Here is a 17,852-nt window from a genome sequence, read left to right on the forward strand (position 1 = left end):
GGTTAGATCTTCGACATTTGCCAGTGGGCCCAACATACGGTTCCATTGAAAGTCTGCTTTGGCAAGAACTTACTGACAAAGTAAGATTCACAAGTTTTATACCTAACAACTATCCTGGCCCTGACTGTGTACGAAAACCCACATTGCTGCCTGTCTACACGCTTTGTTGATTATCACCTCCAGCCTCAGACCACTGACTGTGACTCCTGTAGACATACGTGCAGCAGTCTGACTCACACACTCTGCTCTTCCTGTGCTCCTGCACTGTGTCCATCCACAACCGGAGCAGGCACTCCTACAACTCAACTGGTCTCTAAACCCTGCAACTTCACCCCACCATTCCCCATCGTCAGTCATCAGCAGTGCAGAGGGTCTTTACCACTGATGCCATGTTTGGAATATTATGGGATGTGTGCAGGGCAGTGACTGGAGACGTTCAGCTGTCAAGGTTTAGGGATGTTCACACTTGTGTTGTCACAGCACCCTGTGTCAGTAAAACGTCCTCGATTTCCTGCCCTTACTGCTATCCCTGAATCAGAGACGTTACACGTGCCAGAGTTGGATTCCGTTTTCTATGCACAGTAAGCAGATTGTCTCGTTTTTGCTTCACTTTTGAGGAACTGAAATCAGTTCCCTTTCACAAGCCCTCTCCCTGTCTGAACCTTCACTGCAGCTGCATTCTGACTTGTCAAAGTGTTTCAGTGTGGGATCTAACATAGCCTCGAAGCTCATGGGAGCTGTAGAAATGGTTAGAATGGGCAAAGAATTCTTGCATCTCGCTGCATCATTGAAGCAACACCCAGTGCTCTCATTGGCTCAGACCATGGGTGGTCCGCTCCAAGCCCCTCCACGCACTGCCCGCGGTGACAGAATGGCTCACTTTCTCACTACATCCTCTGCCACCTCTGGGCCACAGCCAATGTCTCCCTCAGGACAAAAGCAACAGGACCAAAACACCAACGTCCCCCCTAGCTTCCCGATCCCTGAGTCCCACTTCTTTCTGTGAGGGCTGTGTTGCACTGGTGATCAGCAGAGACCCTTCTCCAGAAATACATCGGCTTACAAAGAGCACAGAGAGTGGTGGCAACAGTCCGATCAACCACCCCTGGGGTTGATCATTTGTTAGACCTCAGCTGGAGTACTGTGTGCAGTTCTGGTCACCACACAGTAGGAAGGATGTGGTTGTGCTGGAGAGGGTGCAGAGGAGATTCACCAGGGTGTTGCCTGGATGGGAGCATTTCAGTTCTGAGCAGACACTGGATTGGCTGGGTTGGTGCTCCTTGAAGCAAAGAAGGCTGAGGGCCATAGACGTTGCAGATAGGGAGAGACTTATTCCCTTCACAGAGCTGTCTATAACCAGAAGGCATAGGTTTAAGGTAGCAGGGTAGGTGATTTAAGAAAGAACTTCACCCAGAGGTTGGTAGGAGTCTAGAACGCACTGCCTGAGGGGGTGATTGAGGCAGGTACTCTCACATTTGAGGTATTTATACAAGCTCTTGAAACACCAAGGCACAGAAAGCTACAGGGAGACTGCAATTAGTTTAGACAGGTACTTGATGGATATGATGGGACGAAGGGCCTGTTCTGTGCTCCGTGACTCTGTGACGGGGTGGGGGCGGGGTTGGGGAGAGGGTGTTGTTTTCACCTGTCGAGCGAGTCTATGGATATTTAGGGACACAGCACCCACCGCTCCTTCATCCCACCCAGTGGTCTCCCTCAGCTCGGGGTGTGGTGATCAGACTGTGCACCATTCGCCAGTGAAAGGACCATGGATTCCAGCTGCACCCAACGGGTGAAGCTCCAGCTTCCAGCAACTCCAGTCTCTTGTTTCTCCAAACACTCTGGGGTTCCCCAATACCGCCTCTAAAACCTCCCCAGAACTGGAGGCTGCCCTAATCGCGGTAACTTTATCCCTCCTACACTTTTGCAAACTGCAAGAAAACTGGTATTTTGACCATGCGCTGACGTTACATAGGCAAATTACAACTTAGTAGTTCCTTAAGTATCTCTTATCATTTACATTCTCATTGCCTTCAACACAGAGAGTTATGAACAGGCCGTAGATTCACTGTTAGCTACTCGACACCACTACAGAATAATAACCTGCTTGCTGCCAAAATATTCTGTTAGTTAGCCTTTTTTTCGAAGTTGGGGGCTCTTGTCTGGGTTACTTGTGCAGACTAACAGGTCGGTCGCACAGGTAGTGGAGCTGCAGCCTCATAGCACCAGAGACCCGGTTCAATCCTGACCTCGAGTCCTGTCTGTGTGGAGTTTGCACGCTCTCCGTGATCCTGTGGGTTCCCACTGGCTGCTCCGGTTTCCTCCCACATCCCAAAGACGTGCAGGTTGGAAGGTTAATTGGCTGCTGTAAACTGCCTCCAGTGTGTAGGTGAAATGGTAGAAGCTGGGGGGCAGTTAATGGGAATGTAGGGTTGACAGTCAGCATGGACTGGCTGGGCCAAAGGGCCTTTTTGTGCAATGTACCTCTGTGACTCCATGACATGCAGAGAGAACTTGGGTATGACACCCACGTTTCTGTTGTTTCGGGAAAGCTAGGAATGCTGCCAGGGCATTCAACTAAGGATGGCATTACACTGGATGGTGTTACCTTTAATCAGCACAGATGAAAATGGGTTATGGTGTCTAAAGGCAGTGAGGGTCCCTGCCCAGAAGTCCACCAGGGGATAGGTGGGCATGAACTCCCTGGATGTGGGCAAGACCAGTTTTACTCACGCTTTGGTGTAGTTCAGTACAAAGTCCACTCCTTTCTCAGTGTCAAACTGAATATCTCGGGGCAAGTCCTTGTGGAAGTTTGCATCAATGCTCAGCGGGAAACCCGGATGCCATTCCTTCCACCTGCAACAAACAAAACAAGCAGACAGTGGAGTGAAGTGGTTCATTTTGACTGAAAGAATGAGGAACAGAAATATAAAGAGAAAGGTACATTATAAAGGGGCTTGGGAAGACAGAGGTTGCATGGGCCGTGGGGGCTGTGCACAGATCTTTCACCATGACGTGCCCCATAAATCTGCAGCCCCAGCAATATCCTGGTAAATCCGCTCTGCTCCCACCCTGAAGCTCTCTCTTCCTTCCTGTGGTGTGGGGGCCAGAACCGTACACAGTGCTCTAACTAGGGAAGCTGGTCAACAGATTAAGTATGTACAGATTGTGTATGTACAGACTGGGTGTCAACGTCTCAGAGGATCTGTCCTGGGGCCAACACATTGATGCAATCATGTAGAAGGCACTCCAGTGGCTTTACTTCATTAGAAGTTTGAGGAGATTTGGTCTGTCACCAAAGACTCCTGCAAATTTCTACAGATGTAAGTTGGAGAGCATTCTGACTGGTTGCATGACTGCCTGGTATGGAGGCTCCAATGTGCAGGATCAAAAGAGGCTGCAGAGAGTTGTAGACTCAGCCAGCTCCAGGCACAACCCTCCCCAGACACCTTCAAGGCGGCGCCTCAAGAAGGAGGCATCCATCATTAAGGACCCTCACCATCCTGGACATGCCCTCTTCATGGTGCTACCATTGGGGAGGAGGTACAGGAGCCTGAAGACTCACACTCAATGTTTCAGGAACAGCTTCTTCCCCTCCGCCATCAGATTTCTGAATGGTCCATGAACCCATGAACACTACCTTGTTATTCCTCTTTTGCACTGTTTATTTATTTTTGTAACTTATAGTAATTTTTATGTCTTGCACTGTACTGCCGCCGCAAAGCCACAAATTTCACAACATATGTCACTGATAATAAACCTGATTCTGACAGAAACAGTCCTGGAGGCTCAACTGCCAACAAGGTCAGCAAGTTCATTGTGCCCGGGTTCCACAGGTCAGTTTAAAGGCAGAACTGAAGAGAGTAGCGCTCACTCTGAAAGCTGCCGCACCAACGTGTGAAGCAAAATGAACGCGCAGAAGAGTGAGCGTGCCATTGGTGGAACAGGCTGACAGTAGAGGTGCACACACATGGACACTTGGGTACAGCAACAGCATGTGTATGCACCTCTACTCTCAGCCTGTTCCACCAATGGCACGCTCACACTCTTGCCATTGTGCTGGGGGTGGATAACAAGGTGCAGGAAGAGTTCATTTCCCACGTGGGAAAGTTTCTCAAGGCCAATAATAATTCTAAGGTGGAAGACAAGCACTGACAACATGCAGTCAGTGAACATGCAATGTGGGACCTGAAGAAAGCAACATTTCTCATGGAAATCCCTCTGAAGTGTGCCGTGCACTCACTAATTTAGTAGCTGCGCAGACCTACAGGTATCTTGTTTGCAGAGGTAGTTTGGATGCTGGAAGAATACTTCAACCTACACCCACTTGAGTTAGTGGACAGCTATAAATTCTATTTGTGTAACCAAAGGTTGGGAGAATCCATCACCACACTCAAAGATCTGTCGAGGTCTTGTAACGAAGGAAAGCTTCTCGGCCATTCACACAGAGGCAGCTTCATTTGTGGCCTGAGAGATGAAGGGATCCGGGCAAAGCTGTTAGGCACAAAGGCTTTGCACTTAATTTTGCCTGTGGGATTGTGACCTTCATGGAAATGGCAGCCAAGAATGTAAGGAGATTGTGTCCTGTGCCAGCCACAGATGTAATGGCAGTCAAAGGAAAATGCCCAAAGCCTTTGTTCAGTAACAAGTGTGGCATCATGTGGCTGGACCAGCAGTCATTCCCTGGCAATTGTTTTTTTTTCCAAGATTTAAGTGACACTTGTGTCAGGAGAAAGGACACATGCTGCTAGCAGCTTGTAAATCAAAACACAGCACCACAGGCTCAGACACCACAGGCTCAGTGTAGTTTCAGATACAACATCAGCACAGAAAGTGAAAAGCAAAAAGTTGCAGATGCTGAGAATCTGAAATTAATATAGAGAGTCATAGTGATGCACAGCATGGAAATAGGCCGCTTGGCACACCACATCCATGCTGGCCAGTGGACACCCATCCGCAATAATTCCATCTCCCAGCACTTGGCCCGTATCCTCCCATGCCTGGGTAATTCAAGTGCTTGTCTAGACACTTCTCAAATGTTGTCAGCAACCCAGCTTCAAACACTCTCTCAGGCAGTGCACTCTCTGGGTGAAAACGGTCCCCCCCAGATCCCCACTGAATCTCTTCCCCCTCATTCTAAATCTGTGTTCCCTTGTTTTGTCAACCTATGGGGAGAAGTTTCCTCCAGCCTACCCTATCTATACCCCTGATAATTTTATACACCTCAGTCACGTCCCCTCTTAGCCGCCCCCACTCCAGGGAGAACAGACCCAGCCTTTCCAGTCTCTCCTTGTCACTGAACTGTTCCATCCCAGGCAACATCCTGGTCAATCTCCTCTGCACCTTATAACATGGTGCCAGAACAGCACACAGTACTCCAGTTGAGCACTAAGCAAAGTTTTACAAAGTTGGAGCATAGCCTCCCTTCTTTTATATTCAATGCCCAGACTAGTAAAGCCCTGTATCCCATATACTTCCTCATCACATTATGCACGTGTTGCCACCTTCAATAATCTCTAGACTTGTACCCAAAGGTTACTCAGTTCATCAATCCTCCCTCGGACCCTACCATTCATGGTGCATGTCCCAGCCTCATTAGTCTCCCAAAAAGCATCACCTCACATTTACCTGGATTGAAATCCACCTGCCATTTCTCAGCCCATTTCACCAACACATTGATATCACCCTGCAGCCTGAGACCTCCCCTGACACTATTCACGACTCTGCCAATCTTTGTGTCATCTGCCATTTTATGGATGTGGGAGGCATCTGATCATGCCTCCCGCATCCATATCCAAATCATTCACACATATTACAAACAACAAGCATCCCAGCTCCAATCCGAGGAACACAGGCATCCAATCACGAAAACAACCCTCTACCATCACCCTCTGCTTATTACTGAGTCAACTGTGGATCTAGTTTGCCAAATTGCCCTTGATCCCATGAGCCCTAACATTTTGAACTAGTCTCCCATATGTGGGACCTTGTCAAAAGTCTTTCTGTAGTCCATGTAAGCCACATCTACTACTCTGCTCTCATCAATACACTTGGTTACTTCTTCAAACATTTCAATCATATTGGTCAGGCAGGATCTACCCTTGACACAGCCACATTGGCTGGACCCCATCATTCCAGTGATCATAAATCCTGTCCCTCAGCATTTTCTCCAATAACTCCCTTCCTGTTGATGTTAGGCTCACTGGTCCATAATTACCAGGCTGTTCCCTGCTGCCCTTCTTGAAGGGGGGGGGGGAGTGGGGGGAAGCACTAGCTGTCCTGCCATCAACAGGAATCTCACCAGTGTCCGTGAGGAATAAAAAATCTCAGTTAAAGCTCCAGCAATCTCTCCCCTTGTCTCCTATAGCAGCCTGGGATAGATCCCATCCGGTCCTGGGGATTTATCCACCCGCTCAGACAACATGTACCTCCTCCTTAGTTATGGACGCCTGCACTGGAATCTCAGCTTCCCCTTCACTGAATTCTCCCACGACAAAGTCTGTTTCCTTGGCGAATACTGATGAAAATATTCATTTTGGACTTCACCTATACCTACTGGCTGCACACACAGGTCGAACAGCACCTGAGGGGGAAAAGAATTGTTGATGTTGCAGGTCAAAACCCTGTATCAGGACCTCATCAGTCACTGAGTTCATCCAGCAGATGGTTTGTTGCCCAAGGGTGTTTAAAGTTGGAACAGAGGTAGGTAGTTCTGGTTCTCAGGTAAAGGATTGTGGATGAACTACATGCCCAACACACTGGCATCGGTAATATCAATGCCACTGCCAGGAGATTTGGGTATCTGACAAACACTGATAAAGAGTTGGAGGAAGTTGTGTCCATGTTTATAGTTTGCCTGCAAAGCGGAGCCATGCTACCTTGGACACCAGTGAGCATGGAAGTGGCCAGCTCAACCATTCTAACAAGTCCATGTTGACTTTAGTCAAACAGGGAACAATCATTACCTCATGTTCATGGACGTACACTCACTATGGAGCGGTCACATATGTAGGTATTTGTCCTAAATGGGACATTCCATTGAAGTGCAGATGTGCATCTTTGCTGTGCCTGGAATACCGACAGAGCTAGTGCCCAACAATGGCCACAACTCATTTCACATTTATGTGTAGTTTTATGTAACAGCATCAACTATTCAAAGCTTCCTCTGTACCATCCAGACCTGTACGTGTTGAAAGAAGCCACGAAGAAGCAAGTGTCCTAGTTTACTCTAGCTTCATTGTCAATCATTGATTACCTAACTTCTGGTTAAATACCACACCACCAAGCACTCTATTACTGGTTTTACTCAACAGAGTATTAATGCATTATCACCACCTCATGTGGTTGAGATTTGTACAGCCGAACTGAGGAGAGCAGAGAGGCAGCAAATGAACCAGAAAATGATGTTCAGGGAATGAGAAACAGACAGTTCAAGACTCAGCAAAAGAACAGCAATGAAAAGGTCCAAATCTGTTGCCTGAAAAGATTCTTGGCTCGTAGTAGAAATCATATCAGAAGTGTTCCCTGTAAATTAGAAGCTCACATCAAGAGACACACCCATTGGCACTGGAGTAACGCACAAGGTTAATTCTATCTCCTCCTGATGTTGACAATCAACTATTGTTCAAGAATCTCTGAACAGCAGTGATTCAAAAATAAGGTTTCAAGTTGCACAGTTCCACGAACAAGCACAGAGACAGAGATTGGGGAAGTAAACTGCAGAAACCAGTCAATGGACTGGATCTGTAATTACTGTATGCAACTCTGAAAAATGCTCACACACACTTGCTTCAGAGAGATAACGTGGTGTATTTGTGTATGCTATGTAAATAAGTCAAATGGTCAGTGAATATTGTGACATCATCACATGAACCTAAGACACAAGCACCATGTTCAGTTCTTCCTTTGTTGTTCGTGTTAGAATAAACCCCCTTGATTGAAGCTTTAGTAGAACTGTTATTAGAACATAGAACAATTACAGTACAATTCAGGCCCTTCGGCCCACAAAGCTGTGCCAAACATGTCCCTACCCTAGAAATTACTAGGCTTACCCATAGCCCTCTATCTTATTCAGCTCCATGTACCTATCTAACAGTCTCTTGAAAGACCCTATCGTATCAGCCTCCACCACCGTTTCCGGCAGCCTATTCCACACACTCACCACTCTCTGAGTAAAAAACTTACCCCGACATCTCCTCTATACCTACTCCCCAGCACCTTAAACTTATGTCCTCTTGTGGCCACCAATTCAGCCCTGGGGAAAAGCCTCTGACTATCTACCCGATCAATGCCTCTCATCACCTTATACACCTCTATCAGGTCCCCCCTCATCCTCCGTCTCTCCAAGGAGAAAAGGCTGAGTTCCCTCAAACTGCTTTCATAAGGCATGCTCCGCATTCCAGGCAGCATCCTTGTAAATCTCCTCTGCACCATCTCTACGGCTTCCACATCTTTCTTGTAGTGAGGCGACCAGAACTGAGCACAATACTCCAAGTGGGGTCTGACCAGGGACCTATACAGCTGCAACAATACCTCACGGCTCCTAAATTCAATTCCCCGATTGATGAAGGACAATACACCATATGCCTTCTTAACCACAGAGTCAACCTGCACAGCCGCTTTGAGCGCCCTATGGACTTGGACCCCAAGATCCCTCTGATCCTCCACACTGCCAAGAGTCCTACCATTAATACTATATTCCGCCAACATATTTGACCTAACAAAATGAACCACTTCACACTTATCTGGGTTGAACTGCATCTGCCACTTCTCAGCCCAACTCTGCATCCTATCTATGTCCCTCTGTAACCTCTGACAGCCCTCCAAACTATCCACAACACCCCCAACCTTTCTGTCATCCATTGTTGTTAGTAGAACAACCAGAATCCTGCAGGATCCAACATACACCTCACCTTACAGGGCTAAGAAGTATTTTGTACAGCTCTGGCACAATCTCCTTGTCTTTGTATTTGTACCTTAGCCAATAAAGGTACATATCCTCTGAATCTGCTTGACCACATATCTTCCTCTCCCGCTACCCTCCAGGATCTTTGGACATCCACTCTGAGATCCCTCTACATTTCACCGTACCCTACCATTTACTGTGTATCCCCACCCCTTTGCTTACCCTCCCAGGATCTATTACCTCAGTAGCACAGCTAGTAGAGCAACTGCCTCACAGCGTCAGAGACCCAGGTTCAATTCTGGGCTCAGCTGCTGTCTGTGTGGGGTTTGTACATTCTCCTCGTGATTGTGTGGGTTTCCTCCGGGGTGCTCCAGTTTCTTCCCACATCCCAAAGTTGGTGGGTTAATTGGCCACTATAAATTGCCCCTAGTGTGTAGGAGTATGGTGGAATCTGGGGGGAGTTGATGGGAATATGGGGGAGTAACGCAGTGGGTGGCTGCTGGTCGGCACAGACTCAGTGGTCAGAGGGCTGTATCTGCCCCTGTCTCCATGACTCAATGACTTCACACTTGTTTGGTTTCAGTTTTACTTGCCACTTTTATGCCCACTGCATCGGTGCATTCTACTTGTGGCCAGAATTTTCTTCGTCATTAACAAAATTGCTGATTTTGGTCCCCTGAGCAAACTTATTCATTCCGACCTTTACGTTGATACCTTTATATGCACCATGAAAAAGGAGCTCAAAACTGAGCGGTATAGAGTGTCACTACACACATTCCTCTGATCACTGTTTTTTTTTAAGTCTTTACTACTTCCCCTTGAAAGCCAGCAGCTTTTTGTGATTCTTCTGTTGGATGAGATTTTGCAAATATTCAGCCCAGTTAGTTGGAGACTGTCCTTGGATAGAGAGAAAAGAAACCGGTTACCTCTCAGATGTCCTTCCGAGCAGGAAGGCAAATTACCACAGTGAACAATTCAAATTATGTAACCACAAAGATTAGATTAACAAAATGTGTGCAAGGCTCATTTGGTTTGTCCTGAAGGCAGCAGGATCACTGGATAAGCACCTTCTTTGTTTTTATGGTGAAGGTTTGAGAGACTGCGGGAAAAGTCACAACACTCAGGGCATGTGAGACGTTGCTGCTGGCAGAATGTCTGTGTCTGGTGGTTTGTTCCTCTGCCCAAAACACTAAATTGAATTTGTTGACTGCAGTGAACCAATCAGGTTTTTAACACTGGGACATGGGCTAAGTCAAGGTAGGAACTGGCCCCTATCCCAGATAGTGAGGGTCCCAGGGCACAGCAGCCCAGACTATGTTCATTTGCACCACTGTCAAATGAACAGCAGCCCGGGACCCTGAGGTGATGTGTAACACACCCTGTGAATCACTCCTGTTCCTGTAAACCCCAGGGGAAGAGGAGACAAAACTGGTTTGTTTCACTGTTACATGAAGCCACTGAAAGAACTGCCGAGCAGGGACCAGAACTGTCCCACGACACCATGTTTTACCTGTAGGACTTCTGCCTCTCCTCCAGCTCTCGGCGGCGATGCTGCTTAGCAAGTTGAGTGTGGTCATCACGAGGCAACCTTGCTACAAGAGAGAAGCACAGTGTCAGGTGTGGCTGCCAGTGTACAGTGCATCCTTTACCCCTTCCTCATACACATGTGGAAGTTGCACAGAAATTAATACCTTAACTTTGTCTGACCTGTTGCTGCCTGCAAATGTTCCTTTTATCACCTTCCCTTTTTAAAATTCACTGGCACTATGTTCTGGTTATCAACCTTGGATATGCTCATCTAATGAATAGAGGCCTCCCTTTTCATGTTTAAAGGCCATCTTGCACTCCAGGGGCTGGGACAGTACGGGTTAGACACGGAGTGAAGCTCCCTCTACACTGTCCCATCACAAACTCCCAGGGCAGGGACAGCTCCCTTTATGGGGGTGTACTTCCCATGTACATCGGGGACCTGGGGTGGAGGCTGCTGCACAGGGCGGTGCCTTGTAATAAGTTTATTAGCTTGCATATGGATCTCCCAGCCAACTATCACTTCTCTGGGCTAGAGGAGACCGTGTACCATATGTACATGGAGTGTGAGAGGTTGCAGCACCTTTTTGCATATCTGCGGGGGCTGCTCCTCACCTTCTGGTTGCACTTCAGCCCCACCCTATTTATTTGCGGTCATCCAGTAAGGAGGGGAGCAAGGAGGGCTGAGGATATCCAAGTAAGCTTGCTCCTGGGGCTGGCTAAGATCACTATCCGTGGGTCCTGGAAGTGGGTAGCGGAGAATGCTGCCCGGGCGGACTGCCTAGAGATGTTCTGGGGTTATGTCTGTGCCTGGGTGACCGTGGAGAAGTAATATGCAGTGTCCACAGGTACCATGGAGGCATTCCGGGACTGTTGGGGACTGCAGGGGATAAGCACCATCCTTGATAGGGATGGGAATATTTTAATTTAGTTTAGTTCATATTAGTGACTGTGTCAGTTACTGTTATTGTCTCTGTGTTTGTTGTAGTACATCTATATTTTGAAATAAAGGTAACTTTAATTTTTTTTAAAAAAAGGCAGGGACAGCGAGGTTGGACTGCATCCTCGACAAGGTTGGACTGCATCCTCAGCAAGGTTGGACTGCATCCTCGACAAGGATGGTTACATTTTAATTTGAATTTGTATAAATTCCGATGGAAATGTACATATTGTAAAATGTAAATAAACTCCTTGAACTGCCTCTTCAAGGGCACAAGTTAGACACAGAGTGAGTCTCTTTACACTACCCCATCACACAATCTCAGGACAGGGACGGTGTGAGTAAAGCTCCCTCTGCATTGTCCTATCACACATTCCCAGGGCAGGGACAGTGTGGATTAGACACAGAGTAAAGTTCTCCTGCACTAGCCTTTCATACGTGTCTGGAGAAGGGACAGCGAGGGTTGGACACAGAGCAAAGCTCTCTCCACACTGGGTTAGATACTGTCTCCAGTCCCAGCGTAGGACAGCACAGGGTTAGATACAGAGAAATGTTCCTTCTTCACTGTCCCATCAAGCATTCCCAGTTTTGGGAGAGGAGTGTGTTGGGGACGTCCGAGTCCAGCCAACTCTATTCCATCTGTGTGCTGCCAAGCTGTGTCCTTGGAAGAGGTGGTTGACTGGTTTGGCTCTGTGTGGGCCAGGCACAGAGCTCAGTCTCTTGGCTCACACCCTGCCGGAGGAGATGTGACTAGTTGCATGGAGTATCAAGCATTCCCACTCTCTGGCAATCTAAACAAGCCCCTCTGAGGAAGCCTGGTCAGCAAACTGGCAGGATTTGGAGGGAAAAAATCACCTCTCAGGAAGGCCACTGGACAGGACTGGTCAATGCTTTCCCACAGGGGCTGATCACTGGTTGGTAATCAACTGGTGACCGCCACGTTGTGATTCGTCCTGCCCAGTACCTTCATGCCAATGTTCAGAAGCAGCTCATTGATTTCTTCTGGGGCAGGAGGAATGACAGGATCTTTGTCACAAGTCTCCTGACTGAGGAAAGTGGCCAGTCACTGGTGAGTGGCCACACCCAGCTCCTGACTTTCTGCCTCCAGACCTTGCAGATAGACCTGTTCACAGAGCATCCCATGTGCTCTCAATTTACCCTTTTCATGGGGGCACTGTCTTCAGGAAGACACACAACTCCCAATAGCAGGCAGGAACCTTACCACTCTGAGGGAGTTGTCTGACCTTCTCCAAGTTGGACATGGTCACCTCTGGCTAAAGTGCTTTCTTGCTCTGGCTTTCAGAGTGGCCAGACCTGGGGGTGTACTGGATGGTACAGGAGTGATATCAAGGCTGGTATCCAAAGCCTTTGGGAGTCCCATCACTGTGGGTATCAAGGCAGCTCAAGAGTGTGTGGAGATCCTGGCCAAACTGGCCACTGGACCCAAAACTATCCCCAGGAGTCAGTCCCACACAACTGTCTCCCAGATACTCAGAGGGATTTCTTGGACACACTGCTTCTTCACACTTTCCAATTCTGTGCCTTCCTCTGCTGTCCAGGTTCACCACAGTGGTCCGTTCTGACACTTGGCGGTGAGTGATCTCCCTGGTGGAGGTGTCTCCATGTGGAAGACATCAAGGACCTGGGGCGGAGAGTGTTGCGCAGAGCTGTCCTGTGGAACTGACTGTTAAGTTGGCTCGCAGACTCCCAGGATGACTGCCCTTTCTGCACGAGCCCATGTTCCACACTCATATGGAATGCAAGAGGTTGTGGATCCTCTCTGAGTATCTGAAAGGCTGCTCCTCAAGTCCTGGCTGCTCTTCAGCCCCATGCTCCTGTCGTCTGGGCATCCCGTGCAGAGGTAGGAGGGGTTTTGTTTTGGTCTGAGGACCTCCTCGTCAGTCTGCTCCTGGGCCTGAGCAAGGCAGTAGTCACAGGTCCATGGTAGAAGCATCTTGGGGTCCGTCTGCCTGCTTCTCTTCTGAGTGCGCATGAAGACGGAGCATGTGGGGTCAGGTTGCCCGTGGAGACAGAGCACGTGGGGTCAGGTTGCCCGTGGAGAACCAATGGGTTCTGCAGGGACTGAAGTGCATCTTGGCAGAATAGCGTTTTAACTGAAGTTTTTTTGTTGATGTGTTAAATAATTTTAATACCAAAAACAAAATACACACAAAATGGGGGCCTGGAGATAAAGGCAACAGAACAGGGTGAGTTACAGAGCGACGCTCCCTCTATACTGTCCTAGGGCACCAGTTGCATGGGTTTGAAAAGGAACAAATCTCCCTCTTCACCATGCTGTCAGATACTCCCTGGGCAGACAAAGCAAGGTGATCCACATCAGGCTCTGTAAAGTGCTGTCTCATGCTGTGTCTGCATCCCCCAGCCTGTGTCTGTTGTGAAAACAACTGCCCATTTAGATGTTCCTGGCCCACTAGATCTAAACTGAAACATGTGGTTTCTGTGAGCACAGAAGCAGAGTTACTCATTGATCCATATCTCATCCACCCAGCCACACAGTCCTACATTTATGCTCAGTTGCAAGAGGCAGAAATGAGTGTTTCTGCAAACTGTAAACTTTCTGACACCACCCAATCTGATAAAGATAAACTTGCTAAAAATGAGTAAATGTGTGAGGATTAGGAAAGGGTAACAAGATGACTATTTGAATTAACGAGGTAGTTTGTGACTGAACAGAATGTAACGAGGCAGCCCCTCTCATAACTGTCCCTCTTCCAGCACTATTAACCTCTTGTTGAGCTGCTCTGCAGGCTGTATCTAATTCCCTGACCGTACCTGGGAGGGGAAGTCGGGGGAACACACACCAGTCCTCATTGAGGGGTCAGCAGTGGAAAGGGTGAGCAGCTTCAGGTTCCTGGGCGTCAACATCTCAAAAGATCTACCTCGGGCCCAACACATAGATGCAATCATGAAAAAGGCACATCAGCAGGTCTACTTCATTAGGAGTTTGAGGAGATTTGGTCTGTCACCAAAGACTCTTGCAAATTTCTACAGATGTACGGTGGAGAGCATTCTGACTGGTTGCATCAATGCCTGGTATGGAGGCTCCATGTTTCAGTAATGTCAATGAGATCACATGTGCAGGATATGGGTCCAGCTGTGGCCACTGATTGACCACATTGCACAGATGGAGCTGCGAATGCACTGATTGTGGAGCATCCGCGATGTGGACAGCACGTTTAGCAGCGAGTTACACTGCGAGCATTGGCTGCACTGGCACAGACATGATGGGTGACCACCAGGAAGAGCAGTAGGTGCAGGTAGGTAGCAAAGGAGTCCCCCATGGCCATCCTTCTCTCAAAAAGGTATGTTGTGTTGGCTACTCTTGGGGAAATAACCTCCCAGGGGAAAGTAGCAACAGCCAAACTTGTGGCTCAGCTGTACAGGAAAGTAGAGCTGTAGTGGGAGGGGATTCATTTATAAGGGGAATAAACTGGTGTCTCCATGGCTGTAAATGTATCTCCAGGATGGTATGTTGTCTCAGAGTGGCTGCTGGGTATTTTGAGGGGGGAGAGTGAACAGCCAATGGCTGTGAAACCTGTCGGAATCAACGACATAGGTAGAAAAAGGCACAAGGTCCTGCAATATGAATTGAAGGAGTTAGGAGCTAAATTAGAAGGTAGGACCTCAAAGGCAGTAATCTCAGGATTACTCTCTATGCCTTGCGCTGGTAAGTATAAGAACAGGAGAATGGATTGAAGACTTTGGCTGGAAAATCAGTACAGGAGGGAGGGATTTGGAATCTTAGGACATTGGGACCAGTTTTCGGAAAGTGGGATCTGTGCAAGCAGGAGTGTTTATACCTATACAGGACCAGAACCAGTGTGGAACATAGAACAGTACAGCACAGGAACAGGCCCTTTGGTCCACTATGTCTCTGCTGAACACAATGCCAAATTCAACTAAATCTCTTCTGCCTGCACATAATCCATATCCTTCCATTCCCTGCATACTCATGCATCTAGCTAAAAGCCTTTTAAATGCCTCTATCATATCTGCCTCCACCACCACCCCGGGCAGCACATTCCAGGCACCCACCACTCTGTGTAAAGAACTTGCCTCGTACATCTCCTATAACCTTTCCCCTTCTCACCTCAAATGCATGCCCTCTAGTACGTGACATTTCTACCCTAGGAAAAGGATTCTGACTACCTACCCTATCTCTGCCTTTCATAATTTTATGAACCTCTATCAGGTCTCCCCTCAGCCTCCACCGCTCCAGAGAAAACAACCCAAGTTTGTCCAACCTCTCCTTGTAGCTCATACCGTCTAATCCAGGCATCCTGGTAAACCTCTTCTGCACCCTTTCCAAAGCCTCAACATCCTTCATGTAATAGGACAACCAAAATTGCACACAATATTCCAAGTGCAACTTAACCAAAGTTTTATACAGCTGCAACATGACATCTTCATTCTTATACTCAATGCCCCAACCGACGAAGGCAAGCGCCGGCCAATATCCACGTGTTTGCTCATGATGGTGTGATGGATTTAAGCTAGAATCTAAGGAGGATAGGAACCTGAGAGGGGAGACTGAAATGGAAGAAACAAGGATAGAAGCAAAAGCATGAAGTTCAAGGGTGAGAAACAAACTGGGCCACAGTGCAAAATAATGTTAAAATAACAAGCCCGAAGGCATTGCATCTCAACAGTGTGTTGAGGATTCACCCTGTGAACAGACCTTATTGCGAATATTTTTTCCACAGTAAAAACCTGTTCTCAAGATGGGTCCTTAACATATGATCCAAAATTAATTGCACAAATAGATACGACATAGTTGTAACTATGGAGACATGGCTACATAGTGACCAGGGATGGGAACTGGAATCCGAGGAGTACAGGCAAGAAGGGAATGAGAGAAGAGGAGGTGGTGTAGCATCTAAGGAAGAGGAAATCAATGTAATAGTGAGGGAAGGTGTAAGCTCCAAGAAACTTGCTGTGGAATCTATATGGGTGGAGCTAAGAAACACCAAGGGGTAGATAATGTTAGTGGGGGTGGTACGTAGACCCTCAACCTGTAGTGGGGATGTAGTGGAAGCCACTAAATAGGAAATTAGAGATGCATCTGATAAAAGTATGACTGTGAGTGACTTCAATCTACAAATAGATTGGGCAAACAAAAGTAGCAATAAATTGTAGTGGGGAATTTCTGGAGTGCATTTGCGATAACTTTTTGGATTAATGAGTTCAGCAGGCATCCTGAGAACAGGCCATCCTAGACTGGGTACTGTGTAATGAAAAAGAATTAATTAACACTGCTGGGGAAGAGTGATCATAATTGGATCAAAGGAGGAGAAATGTCAAAAGGGGAGAACAGGCAGCAAATGCAAGGACTGGGAGAGTTTAAAATTCAGCAAAGGGGGACAAAAGGGTTGATTAACAAGAGGGCAATGGAGAGTGACGGTAAGCTTGTAGAGAGCATAAAAAACTGACTTCTAGCTTCTAAAAGCTTCTATAAATAACTGAAGAGAAAAAGAATTAGTAAAAAACAAATGGAGGTCTCTTACAGTCAGAATCGGGTAAAGTTACAATGTGGAAAAAAGAAACGGCAGACCAATTAAATGCAAACTTTGATTCTGTCTTCACAAAGGAGGATGCAAATAACTTTGCAGAAATGTTGAAGAACACAGGGTCTGGTGAGAGGAAGGAATTAAATTAAGTCGTATTAGTAGGGAAATGTTGTTAGGGAAATTGAAGAGATTAACATCTGATAAGTTCTCAGGGCCCAACTGCCTGTATCCTTTATTCTTTGAAACAGTTCCAGTGGATCGGAGGGTAGCTAATGTAACCAGACTATTTAACAAAGGAGAGAAAATGGGAACCGTGGAGCGGTCAGCCTGACATCGGTGGCGGGGAAGCGTTGGAGACCCATGATAAAAGCTGCAATAGTGAAGCACCTGGAGAAGGCCGGCAGGACCAGACTGTTCAATGTGGATTCCTGAAAGGGAAATGGCGCTTGACAAACCTACCAGAATTTTTGAGGATGTAGTAGAGGAGGAGCGAGACCCAGTGGGTGTGGTGAATTTGGTCTTTCACAAGACTTTCAATAATGTCCCACAAAATTAAAGCACATGGGATTGGGGGCAAGGTGCTGACATGGCTAGAGAACTGGCTGGCAGACAGGAAACAAAAAGTAGAAATAAATGGAACTTTTTTCAAGTGACTGGTATTAACCAGTGAGATTTAGTGCTGGGATCCCAGTGTTCAAGATATGTATCAGTGATTTAGATGAGGGAAATAATATATCCTAGTTTGCAGATAACACAAAGCTGAGTATGAGGAGGACGCAGAGAAGCTCTGGTGTAATTTGGACGGATTGATGGAGTGGGCAGATACGTGGCAGATGCAGTTTAATGTGGATAAATGTAAGGTTATCAATTTTGGTTCTATAAACAGAAAGAGACTATTATCTAAATGACAAGAAGTTAGGAAAGGGCGAGGGGCACCTACCTGCGTGCTGTG

General features: G+C 47.3%; 1 protein-coding gene across 1 annotated transcript in view; it reads right to left on the minus strand.

The window, feature by feature from the left end:
* The window catches only part of alox5a (arachidonate 5-lipoxygenase a), a 64,821-nt gene that overhangs the window by 32,289 nt on the left and 14,680 nt on the right, over positions 1-17,852 (minus strand). Inside the window, exons 3-4 of the mRNA XM_052041656.1 lie at positions 10,416-10,497; positions 2,734-2,856 (exon numbers count right to left, since the gene is read on the minus strand). Coding sequence (XP_051897616.1) covers positions 2,734-2,856; positions 10,416-10,497 — 205 coding nt within the window. The remainder of the gene's footprint in view (positions 1-2,733; positions 2,857-10,415; positions 10,498-17,852) is intronic.

This window comes from Pristis pectinata, chromosome 30 (genome assembly GCF_009764475.1).
Source record: "Pristis pectinata isolate sPriPec2 chromosome 30, sPriPec2.1.pri, whole genome shotgun sequence".
Lineage (NCBI taxonomy): Eukaryota > Metazoa > Chordata > Chondrichthyes > Rhinopristiformes > Pristidae > Pristis > Pristis pectinata.